Source organism: Prosopis cineraria, unplaced genomic scaffold, assembly GCF_029017545.1.
Source record: "Prosopis cineraria cultivar Desert tree isolate PC_DT_omini unplaced genomic scaffold, ASM2901754v1 PC1, whole genome shotgun sequence".
Classification (NCBI taxonomy): Eukaryota; Viridiplantae; Streptophyta; class Magnoliopsida; order Fabales; family Fabaceae; genus Prosopis; species Prosopis cineraria.
In genome coordinates this window covers 54,991,939-55,005,291 of record NW_026555332.1, presented here as the reverse complement: position 1 = coordinate 55,005,291, position 13,353 = coordinate 54,991,939, and the positions used below count along the sequence as shown (strand labels likewise).

Genomic DNA, 13,353 nt, shown 5'->3' with positions numbered 1-13,353 from the left:
GGATACTTTTGCAATGTATATGAACATCAAGAATTGAATGTCATTTTCTAGAACGACAATTTCGAGTGTTCTCTATGTCAACTCCAAGCGAGATTAGCAAAATTTACAAAACAAGACAAAATGTTGTAATGTCGTAACATTGGTGTTAAAAAAAGGCGTTTTAATAGAAAGTGATTCCTGAATCCTGACCTGAAAAATGGCCAGGCAACTAGTGAATTAATAAACGACTTTCGTATACTTATATCGAAAAAGTCTGGAAGATGTACTAAATTATCAAATGACAGGCGGCCTGGGCTGAAAGGAAGCTCGAGACCAGACCGTGAAATTTGACAGTCGAGCAGCAACTTGTTACCAGAGGCGATTGTCAATCACAGCAGAAACAATGGCCTTCAGCGTCTCCTGCATAAAATTGAAAAATAAGTATAGCTGATATTTTTGTCCAAAAAATAACGCATAGAGCAGTGGAAAGTACCGTAGAATGGTCTCTAAGACCAAGAGAGAGCACTAACGGCTTAGCGGAGCCAGAGGAGCTGCAAAGACAAGAATTTCATTGCAAATACTGTTATTCATAACAAGAAAACTCATACAAAGGCTCAAGTGTAAACGTTGTTTTGCTTGTTAGCATCAATCAGTCAACGCAGAGAGATGTCAAATACCACGACTGTAAAGACTAAAGAGAAAAGACGCAGGAATTCAATCTAATAAAATGAAACTAGTTTGTCTTAAAACTGGGGTTGGCATCGTATCAAGAAAAGGGCATAGATTCTTTAAATGTATTCACGTGAGTTACAATTTTGATGTTGAGCACCCAAAAGTCTGGATGATGTGTATTATTAACTTGTAAAATAGTTTCTCTTATCAAAGAAGTATACCAACCTCATGTGTTCGATTAGCTGACGCGCACATGCCTCTAACATTGGCTGCATCATAGCAATCAGAGAAGATCAAGCACAACCTTCATATAAAGAAGAGAAAAAAAATTTCATAGGTTGGCTTACCTCATCCCGTTTGCCAAAAATAACAGACACGTTGAATGTTGGATTAATTGACATCCCTTCTTCCTTTCTGGTAGAGGAAAAAAATGAGTGAACATTCATTTCATCCAGAAGAATACATTCTGGAAGGTAGAAGCCTACGATGGCTCTAGGAATCCGAAATGGGAAAGGGGGAAAATGGATTACTAAAGCACTAATTTCCCCCTCCTAAAAGTACCACGGCATCAAACATTCTTCACATTTTTCAAGATGCATAAAACTTCAATTCTACTATAAGCCTATAATACAATAAAAACTTGCTTTTATGCCAAGATTTTGCTTCAAAGACCACGGACTTTACAGGTCCTCAAAACCACTATACTTGCACGCATTTCGTGTTTCTAGAAGCTATCTTATCACCCAAAACCAGATGCATGGTCCTGGTGTGCAATTCATTTTCCCAGTCTTTTCCATTTGGCAGAATCCAAGTATGTGTGGGTGGAGTTGTAAAATTCGATAACTATATACCGTCCATAAAGTTGATTGTTTAATTTCAGGATAAAGATTTACTTTGACAGTTTTTGGGACTAGCATCTCATCTGCCTCTAACAAATACGGAAAGATACTGGCATATTAGTTTTAAAGAGAAAACATATGATGCAATGCATAAAATTCCAAGTGGTATGCCCTATAGCAAGTAACAAAGGGAAGTAGCCACTACCAAGACTATAAAAAAGGAATAAATCAGGAAACAATAATAAAACGAATTATTCTACAAGCACATATATAAAGGAAGGTTGGAGGGTGGGTTTCAAACTCAGTATACTGTTTCTAAGGAAGAGTTGTGGTTAGTGGTTGCCATGCACTAGCACAGTATCCTCAAAGACGTGCAGACTTCTTAGCTATTGTTGGAAGGGGCAAATTATATGGTAGATTTGGCAATGTTCAATCACTTACAAATTAACTAAGAATTAGTCGATTTTCAAGGAAATGTTTTTTGGGGCGATTGAAAAGCATGTCCAAGAAATAATTAAGGCAATGATATTGCACAAAACTCTAACTAACCTAGCATGCAGTATTGTCCCCATGGTTCCTATTTGAGTAGCAACAACCTGATACATAATCAAAAGTTAGAATTATACTCATAGAAACATGCAAAGTGCCTGTTCCCATCAGCACTCACCAGAAAACGATCTTCATGACTTGAAATTATTATCTCTGTTTTGTTTCCCTGGCAAGCAAACACAATTTTAATATTAGTGCATAACTATAAATTATATAAATAGCAAATGAAAGATATTAAGTCATCAGTGAAAGGTAGCCCTGGAATCCTAAGTTCAATTACAGTTTTGCATCCACAAGCAAACAAATGGGATTAATACTTTTTAGAATGAAGCCCTCTTATACTGTAATATGAATATGAACCTCTGGTGTCTAGATATATTCTCGGATGACCAGACAGATCAATCATGATCTCGAATTTTAAGTTCCATTACACACTAATGAAAATTCAAATGCACCACATACATTATCCTTTGAGGATTGGGATTAAAAAATAAAAAAAGATGGTCAAGCAAAAAGAAATGGTAATATCTCGCTTTAAATCATTCCCTACGAAACATAAGATACCATGGGACTCAACTAGATTACCAAGGCAGTTTTGGAGGATTGGTTCCTCTAGATTGCAAGGTTCACTAAAGAAAACAAAATGCACATGGACCGTAAAACATGAAAAACTCAATTGCTTTCTCAACCATTATTTTATTAGATAAAGATTGATAGGCCGTTCAGGGGGACTAGTAATAACACATATGCAAATTCAAGTACTGCTTATGGAGCTAGCTGCAGTCATGGGACAAGATAAAAATTCCGGTAGTGGAATTGACAAAAACACAAACAGCTTGAGGGCAAGAAGGATCCTTCAGTAAAGCCAAGCACAAAGACGTCTTCATTGCCTACTAATCCAAAATTCTGTACATTCTTTTTCTGCTACAAACATGGGAAGCATCCCATGATTTGCCAAAGGTGAAAGGATTGAAGAAGAAAAAAGGGTACCTTGATTGGGAGGGAGAAATTCTTGTGGGGAACAGGAAAAGGCGGGAGGAAAGTGGTGCCAGAACTCATCGTCGGAGACGGAGAGTCAATAACGGAAAGCAAAATTCGAACGTTGAGGAGTCACAGTTGGCACCAAAGTGATGGCTTTTAAATCGAAGTGCGGAGCTTTATACCGCATGCAAGACGCAGCCTCAGCTCCTCATTTTGCGCAGAGAAACGCCCCCAGCCAAGTACTAAACTACTGATACAGTGACACTTTATATTAGGGGCTGCCCCGAAAGTCCAGATTCATTAGCCCTTTTTTTTTTTTTTTTTAAGTTGAAGTTATCATCATTAATCTGTATATCCTCACAAGTTACAAATAAAATCCCCTATTTTACACAATAAAAAATGAAATTTTAGCTAGCTAAACCATTCAAATCTTAACCTAATAGTTTTAAAAAATTAAATAAAAAAAAGGATATGAAAGACAGAGAAAGAATCCTCTCCTCACGCTTACATGGACCAGAGCAGGCAGCATATCATAGAAGCTGAGCGGTCAGCAGGGTTGAATCTAGTGGGCTGCCCTTTTAAGTCCTTCTTTGGAAGACCAGGCTGAAAAAAATTACGAATTTTTGTATAAAAGAACTTCATGCCTTGCTTCAATAAGCCCAACAAATATGAACTTTATCAACTTCTTAAGCCCTTATATTTTTTTATAATTTTATTTATATAATTTATTTAAAGTTTTGAATCAATATATTAGAATAATACAAATTTTTAAATATTTATTCTAAGAGTCAAAGATGAAATTGGTGAACTTATTGAAATAGCACCACCTCTTTAAATAAACCTCCCTTTGAAGTTTGAAGGGTTTAATATTTTTTTTTTGAATGAAAATTGATGAAAATAAAGACCAAAACAATTTACATTTTACATGTTAGAAAATTTAAACTTGTATGATTTATGTAATATTTTAGGATATATATAATTGTAATTATGCTTTGAATGTTATTATCATTTTTAGATATTCAATTACGATTAATTATAATTTATAAATGTATTAGTATAAATAGAAATTTTAATTTAAAAATATTTTTAAAAAAAAGTTGCATTCACTTTCAAGCTAAGCCCTAGGTCCTATTAATAAGAGCTGGGCATAAAAGAAAGTACTAATTTTAAAGTAAAAGAGCATGTCAACTTTAACCCTTAAAGATTTAGTTTATGAAAATCATGACAGCCCTTATTGACAATTTTAGATGCTGATGAGTGATGACTGTGGTCTATGGGCAAGGTGCCTGCCACCAAAGGTGCGATATATCAAAATTAGTAATAAGTTTAAATAAAACATAAGCATATCTAAACATGTATTAATTTCAAGTTTAATTGTTAATCAATTTTACAAGAAGGTCCACACAGTGATCCCACGCGATAATCCCAGGTCTAAAAATTTGGTTAGAAACTAAAAATTATTACAAATGTTACTTATCAAACAACAATATCAATTTTTATTTTATCGATAGAGTTAGATTTAATGGAATGAATTAGTTCTTCACAATATAATAAGTTAAGGTTATAATCTTTATTGGAAGATGTGTCTAAATTCACCGCCTGATTGTACCTTGAATATGATTACCTCCAACAAAAGGATGCACGTGACCTGCGAACAACGAAAAGAATGTCAATATTCACCCCAACATACAAAAATAAATGCAGGACAGATTATGCTATTTACAAGTTATGAATAGCAGGGTTCATTTATCAGACTATATACACGTAAGATGCATCCTACAGTTGGCCAAGAAAAAAAGTTGCATCCTATAGACATTTGATTTTTATTTTTAAAAGGCGTGATTTGATAAAAATTATATCAAATCAACACAAATCAGCAATAAATAGAATAGAAGATTAAAATAAACTGTGTTATGTAAAAGTAATTGAAAAATGTCTCCCTTCTCATCGTGTAGTCACAAAAAGCATATCCAATTACATATAAAAGCAAGAACTAATATTACAGTCAAGAGCTTATATATTAACAACATGGTTGACAATAATTTTAGTTTAGTTCATACGTTAACAATTTCAGTCTACGCTTTCCGTTATTTTGCTGAATGTCAGCAAGCAAGTCCCCCAATGACTTTAGAACAATTACCCTATTTTGTGATTCTCTTTTGTCATTTGCTTATTCGGGTTAGACTGATTACACACTCTCTAATTTATTTCTTAAGATCACTATATACAGTTTACCGAACATTAAAAAACAAACTGCTTCTAAGAGAACAAATTGCTTCCATCACCGTTACACAAATAATGGTTGAAATGTTACATCATTTTACGGTAGAACCCAAAGTAAATGTACACGTTGTCTTAAATAAAGCAGAGAATATTCAGTGAGACTGTGAGTGTTGAGTAACAAAAGACGAAAACAAACATTAAATCAAATGGTTCATAAGACATTGCTGGTAATTAAAAAAATTACAATTCACAAACGAGATTAATTCTAATTTTTCAAATAAAAAAAATCTAACGTTCGTAATAAGTTGTTTTGGTACGTCTGTTTTTGTTTTTTGGGGAGGGGGGAGGGTGGACGGAGAATCTATATGTTGTGGGTCATGGGTGCTAAGGCATCTCAACATATTTAGAAAAGAAGACGACAATAGAGATTCAAAATATAAAATTTTTGATAATTAATTCTTAGATATTTTTTTAAATATATGATAAGCATTGATTTAAACAACTATAAACAATAATTCAATTTGCCCTTAGAGTTATTGTTTGGGCTAAAATCTAAACAACACCCATTCAAAATAACACAATGGCTAGAACAGGAATTGAATCTAGTGAGTGAAGCGTCAGGCTCATAGGGAGATCTAACAATGACTGGTCCACATCATAGTAAACTGAGCTAACCAAATCGACACAAGTTCTAAAATCCCTTGAGATTCAAAATTACTAGCTAGACTATTGCTGTATAAGAAATCATGATCCCCATGAGCCCTAAATCCCATAGAGATTGTGATCATCACCTACAAATATTTCAAGAACATGAGTTGTCAATTATAAACAGCTAACAACGGTTTGTGTGCACTATAAATATGAGAAACAATAGCAACAAAAGCAGGTATCACAAACTCATGTAAAAACATCTACAAACTCATGCAAGCTCCGTGCTTTGTCAATCATTAGCCTTGATTTACTTTTTAATTTATCTTATCAATTTAATTTATCCATTATAATTCATGCATGTGCGTATCAATTCAATCAAACTTGTTTCACTTTATCTCAACTTACATCTCAATTTTATCTAAGATATAACATTTTTGACACACCTAGTATTTTAATTTGCTTGATTGATTTGTTTTTTGAATGCAAACAATTATATTTAGAATTCAAACATTTTATTCATAACTAAAACTCTTAAATTTATATTTCTGAATTAAAATTTATAATTTAATCTTTTAAAAAATTATCAGAAATTAAATTATCATAAATCTTTTTATTTTAAAACTTTAATATTATTTTTTATTTACAAGGCTTGCTTCGTGGGCGAGGAATGGTAGGTTTGTCTCGCGATCACCTGCCAAGGCAACGGGGCTGTTCAGCACGTGTCAGCCAGGCTAGGAGCCTTATATATATATATATATATATATATATATATATATTGCGGGTCAAACAGGAGCCTTTTATATTCGACACGCATGTAGATTCATATCTTTGCTCTGTAGTGCGTGTAATATTGTTTTTTGATATCAATAAAATGGCCTCATTTTGTTAAAAAAAAAATTCTTTGCTTTGTAGAAACCAAATGTATATAGTCCATCAGTCTCAAACTATATGATATTTTTAAAATAATTAAAAACTTTAAAATATAAAACATCTTAATAAAAATAGGATTTTTATTAATGATGTATTTTTTATATATTATATCTCTTTAATATTCTTTCATAAATAAAATATTTAATAAAGAGTATTTTTAAAAGTTTATATTTATATTTTAAAAAATTAATTTATAAAATATGTTTAATAAATTTTATTGGTACACATGCTTTTATGTAGACGTGTATAATTTGCGACCAAATGAATATTGATTATAAGCATGCAGACAAATATCAATATGACAAAAATAAATGCAACTGAACAGTACAGTTATATATATAAATGGGGGAGGAAACTAGACAGAACTATAAATAACAAATGATGTCTCTATCCCGTAGTAAAGCCAGGATGAGAGGGCCAAGCCTAGCTAAGAGATTTTAATTTTTCCCCCTTAGTATATAATATTCTCTTTATAATAAATAAAATTCATTAAATGTACTGCACAATGTTATTTTTTTAAAAGCTGAAGTATAATTTTTTTAAAAATATTCTTAATTTAATACAATATTGTTTATAAAACATAAAATGGAGAGAGAAAATATAATAAGGAGAAAAATATTATTAAAATAAACATAATTATTAAATTTTATTTTTGTCGATGTATTTTATATTTTGAGATATTAAATCATCTCTAAAAGTATCTTTAAATGTGAGATGAATAAAATAATGTTATATATAAAGCTAATAACTCGAGATGGTATAACTTGAAAAACTGTTTAACACTTGAGTTTATTAGAACTGAGTTCAATTTGAAACATAACTATTAAAATATGTTTAAAACATTTAAAAAAGCTCATATAATTGAACTTGACTGTAACAAATTTAGCTTTTTTATTTACTGTGGATCTGCTCAAATAATAGAATTGCTATAGTTTTTATTTTTATTTTTAAACCAATTTTGTTTTCACTTTAAAATTGGTTAATGTTGTCATTACAGGAAAAAAAAAGATATTTCTGTTGAAACTTAAAAATATAGAAAATTCAATTTTTTTAGGTGTTTGAACTATTTTTAATCAACCACCAAAAGTGTATCAAGGTAGTGAATAATGGAAGGAAGTCCTCTGTTGATCCTATCATGATGTAACCCATTTTGGTTTTTGAATACACTCTTTTAGTAAAATAACAACAACAACAACAACAAAATCAATAACAAAAATCAATTGGAGAATTTAAATTTAAAAAATCAAAGGCTTAAAAATTATATTATCCCTAATTGGAAATGTAAATATGAGATTGGAACAGGAGGAGGATATCATGACATGTAGTTTTTCTGGTAATTACAATGAAGGGGTAAATGCGTAATTTAATCACAGTGCTCTTCATTTTCAATTCTCAGCCGTCATGTAGTTGTACCAAACACATGATAGTATGTTTATTTGTCGATGTCTACTTAAACATAATTTAAGAGTGTATTGAAAAGAAATTTTCTCTCATGAGAGAGATTTTCACGAGAGCGCTTCGCTTTCCCAGCCTCGCAGTAAAACCGAGAGAGGGAGAGAGAGAGAGGGGGGGGGGCTTCAATGAATTCTTGAATAAGCTTTTATTGTTAATTGGGTCATATAGCAGAGATACGTACGATTTTAATTAAAATTAAGCGTGACCAACGCGGGGTCATGGGTGGTTTTGCCACGAAATCACTTCATTGATAATCTCTCCACAGAATGAAAAGGACCTGTTTCCTGGAACATGTAACGGCTTCTTCCTTGGTCACGCCTCCCTCTCGCTTCCACCATCCTCAGTTTTATTTATTTATTTCTAATTCTAATATGGAACTTGACTTTCTTGTCATCTCTTTATTTTCAACTTTTTTTTCATGAAAATAGGTGTCAATGCCCACAAAATTAAGAAAGCACGGTAAGCATATTTCGACAGCATAAGTAATTTTAAATCACTTTGCCACGTATTAAAAAAATATAAACTAAAAGTTGTTTGTAAGTTGTAACTTTAAATTTGAAAGAGGGGGGAAAAAAAAGACCCGTTCCTAGTTTCCGACATTACTATCACTTCACAATTAATTACTCTTGACAAACCCCAAAAAGATGTTTTTTTTTTAACCTACAAAAACCAAAAAGAATACTTGGCGTGAAAGAAAATGGAAGTCGCGCCGGTCATCATGACCTTTAGCTTCAAAGGAGAATGACAATTGAGTCTCGCACGATCAATTAATTTCAATTAAATTCTAATTAATTTTATTGTATCAATAAAAATTTTTAGTCCTGCAATAATAATAAGCTTAATAATTTTAAATATTTATAAGTTGGACTCACAATTTTACAATTTCATAATAATGCATTTATAATTTATTTTAAAATTTTAACAAGAAATATAAAAAAAATATCTTTAATGTTTGAAAATATACACAATCTTAAAGAAATAAGGTCTTTTATAAGTTGGTGGTATACTTAATATTTTTAAACATCAAGTCCTATAAAGAGATTGGGGCCATGGAAAAGTAAGGTGCATGGAAGGAATGTGGCTGACTGGCTGTTGAGGGTCAACAGTCCAACTAACAATCACGTGCTGCACTACCCCCGCCCTCGCTCTGGTTGTTGTCCACGTGACCATCTTACCCTTCACATCTCAACTTTGGTTTATTATCGCCCCAACACCCCCCCTTCTCTTTCTACTCTTTATTTTATTTCAATTTATACGCTCCACCTGTAACTCATTACTCTAGCCGGTATTTAGAATGTAGTTTTTGATTTAAAATAAACGTGGCGGATCAAAAGAATGGAAAATAATTAGAAGAATGGGTGGGTAAATGAATACAATTTATACACACATATAAAACCATAACTAAGTGTGCATGGAATGTGGAAGGAAGAAAGGGGGGAGAAGAATTGGTAGGCATAAAGGAACATGCACGTCACGTTTCTTTAGATTCTAGGTCTTCACGTGATAATAATAAGTTATAACATAGCAAGTCTTTTTATTCCAAAAAGAAAAAGGAAAGAAAAAGCAAAAGTCCACGATCGTTGAAACCAGCTGGCCCTTCTCCCTTTCGGCCTCGATCTCCAATTCATACTCACCCTGCCCCGTCCCCATCTTCATTCTTTATTTATCCTCTCCTTATTATTTTGTATCCGTTTAATATATTACTGCAGATATGGTCTATCTAGACGTCTTCGTGTCTGTGGACATAATTGCATCGAATATATACGCTTTTTGTCCTAATTTGGCCAGCAATAATATATGATAGACTATAGGATCTGTTGTTTTCTTTATAAATGGATTGGGATCATGTGGCTTTCAAAAACAAAAAGAAAAGAGAAAAAAAGAAAAAGATTGTGGGCATGAAACGTGTCATATTGGGTAATTGCTGTAATTAATATTGTATAAACGACCACGAATTTGATTTAAATATGCCGTTTTGTCATTTTTTTCAACATTTATCTCATGCTTGGCCTTAAAACCAGCAGGTGAATTGAACACGTACATGTGCGCTCATGAAGCCCCAGGTGGCGCCAAAGGTTTGGTCATTCTCTTTCTCTGATGCTGATTTTGAGTATGATTTCGTTACGGATTTTTAAGGGTTCTCATGCAATACATTAAGCTTGGCGTGTGTGACTGGATCGTTTCAGGATTCCCCCCCCCCCATCGCTTATATTTTCCTGTGATTTACACGAAATAACTTTTCTAATTATTTTGAAACAATATAATGTACTAGGAAAGTCAAGCTCTTACCTACGCAAATATGTATGACCATGAATCTTCATCGATATAGCTACAGGCAATCCCGCCCGATTTACAGGTTTAAGGAGAAATTTGCTTCCCCACGCCCCCTTCTTTTGTTCATTAACAGGTGTTATGTAGATGTATATGTATCTTTCTGACAAGTTATGGTCTGCTTTTAGTAGGCCACAACACATTATAATTGCTCTGTTTTTTTTTTAGTAAATTTTATTGATCTTAAATTGAATAAAATATGATTACAATAACTGAATAGAAATAGTATGCAGCGGGCCTTTGTGCTTCTCGCTTGTGCCTTGGAAGATCTTTTCTAGAATAAGTGCATGTGCATTAAAATATGAAATTTAGAGGCCTTAATATAATATATGATGGAGTAATTAAAGAAAAATAAATAAATAAAGTCACATAGATGTGAAACTCAATAAAATAATAAATACCATCCTGGTGTCTTTTTGATTTTTCTTTTAAATTCAAATAAAGCATAATTTAAATAGTCTTGATTATTCTTAGAAAAAAAAGGAAAATGATTAATAAATCATAATATTAAACCATGTTGTGAGTCCTAAAAGAGCATAACTGATTAAGTTGTTTATTGTCACTAAACATGCCTTTCTTTCCCATTGCTCCATCATTGTCTTGTGTATTATCCAATTTTAACATGGTCACCAACTCACCATGCCTTTGGAAGGCAAATTAAAGCAAAGTCACAATCAGCCAGTTCCATGAAATAGAGTTAATAGGCATATTGTGTTAATATTCCGAGTAATAATTAAACAAAGTGTTTCCGTGGATTGTTGTGAATTTAAAATACAATAATAATTAATCCTTGAATCTACTCAGTTTATTTTCAACTACTCAAATACGACACAAATGATAAAATAGGAGATGAGATTTACATGCAATGAGACTGGTTACCGAATGCACGACTAATAATTGTATAAAGCGTAGAATTTTTTGTGAAACTAATTTAAAATCAACCAATGAACCTCATAAAATATAAGGCAAAAAGTGAGATTAAACACTTGTTAATTGTGTTAACATATTTTCACACAATACAAAATAAAACATAAATACAGCTTATGCTCATTTGAATAACTTATAATCTACTGAATTTTATAGGAAATATTATAATACATAGCTTCTCCTCTTGCTAAAACAGAGACCTAATTTTACTTCCATGAAAGTTTGGACTCACGCCAAGGCTTACAAATTTTTAAGTCGAAAACTCTGGCCACATAGCTTTGCAAGAGATTCTGTGGTTAGAAAAGGCCTTGAAAAAAAAAAAAAGTTGCACGTCTTTCCCCTCTAAAAGTCCCCAGCAAAATTTATTACTCACTGGGTAAATGTATAATAAATTATTTTTAATGACATCTTTTTAAATTTTACAATTTATTATTTTTGTTCACTATAAAATATAAACATGTTATTTATTTATTTATGAACTTATTATTAATGAAAAAGTTTTGGAAACTACGTAAATAAAAAATTCATCAACTTGAATGCGACATAGTCTCTTTTTTAAAAAATATAAGATATTTTTAATTTTTTAATGTGTAATTATTATTTTATTTTAAAAATGTTTCCATTGAATAATTACTTTATATTTATTTTAGGATAAAATATCCTATTAAATAGTGACAAATATAAAAAGATATGATTAATTTAAAGACAAGTGACTACGTTATTGAAGAGTGATATTTAGTTAAAAGTACTTTACATCTTTTAATAGAGGGAGTAAAATATGTTAATTTTTTATTATGATATCATAAATAAAAAATACATTATAAAATATAATATAAAAATTTTACTAAATTTTAATAGTCACGATTAGGCATGCTTTAATTTTTTTTAAACAAAGTGAAAAAGATGAAAAATATAAAAAAATGTAAAAATAAAAATTTGCATTTTGTAAAGAAAAAGGCCGTCAATAAAAATTATTATCTATTCGATAGATGTGTGAGAAATTATTTTAATAACGTTTTTTTATTATTATTATTTTACTAACGAGAGCTCTATCTAATAAAAGGGGCTAAACTAAGGGTTAAATATTTGTTAGCAGGGGTGTTGCTTAACCTTATTTCAAACAAAACAATTTTTTTTATAAAATAAAGAGAGCGTGGCTGTTGAAGGTTCTAGAAACATTTATAAAATAAAAAATAATTTATTTATTTTTTAACTATGTTAAAATTTAAAAAATAAATTATAAATTCATCATAAAGAAATTATAAAATTGAAAGTTAAATTTATAAATTCATGAAATTTAATACTTATAAACTAATTTAAATTAAATAATTTATTTAAAACTTATCTGTATGTATTTGAATAGCTCATTAATCAATTTTTTCTCTTTAAAAAATTATTCAAACGGTAATTTTTCTAAAAATTCGATTTTTTTGCAAAGCTGTAAGGGGCAGTTTTTGTGTTCAGATTACAAAGACATATGAGAAAAATTACAAAGCAATAGTCAAGAAAAAATTATAAAAAAGGTATAAATTTTAATAAAAATAAAACCAAACTCTTTTTTCTTTTCTTTTTTAAAGTAAAAATTAAACTTTTAATCCTAAAAAAAGTTATTAGCATAAGTTTCTACTAACTATCACCCTCCATTTAACACTTGCTATAAAACTAATTTAAATAAAATATTAATTGATAAAAAAATTAATTTAATTTAATTTAAAATTGAGGATCATTGTAAAGATTATTACAAAGGTTTGCATAGAGAGAGAGAGAGAGAGAGATTTTGTGTCATTTGTTATATTATTATATTTTTTATGTTGCT

The 13,353-nt window shown here is 30.8% G+C and overlaps 1 protein-coding gene across 1 annotated transcript; it reads right to left on the bottom strand.

The window, feature by feature from the left end:
- Positions 1–6: 6 nt before the first annotated feature.
- Positions 7–3,284, bottom strand: LOC129303795 (uncharacterized). The gene is made up of 7 exons (XM_054943319.1): positions 3,030–3,284; positions 2,158–2,205; positions 2,040–2,086; positions 999–1,065; positions 877–920; positions 473–530; positions 7–399 (listed from the first exon to the last, which is right to left on the bottom strand). Exons 1-7 carry the CDS (start codon positions 3,096–3,098, stop codon positions 349–351), a joined length of 384 nt encoding a protein of 127 aa, XP_054799294.1. The 5' UTR covers positions 3,099–3,284; the 3' UTR covers positions 7–348.
- Between the last annotated feature and the right edge of the window lie 10,069 nt (positions 3,285–13,353).

Bases quoted from the DNA above. Each gene is read 5' to 3' on its own strand.
- LOC129303795 (XM_054943319.1), bottom strand. From the start codon at position 3,098: ATGAGTTCTGGCACCACTTTCCTCCCGCCTTTTCCTGTTCCCCACAAG. The intron at 2,206-3,029 runs GTACCCTTTTTT...TTTGCTTGCCAG, and splicing joins ATTTCTCCCTCCCAATCAAG to GGAAACAAAACAGAGATAAT. The intron at 921-998 runs GTAAGCCAACCT...GCTATGATGCAG, and splicing joins TTTTTGGCAAACGGGATGAG to CCAATGTTAGAGGCATGTGC.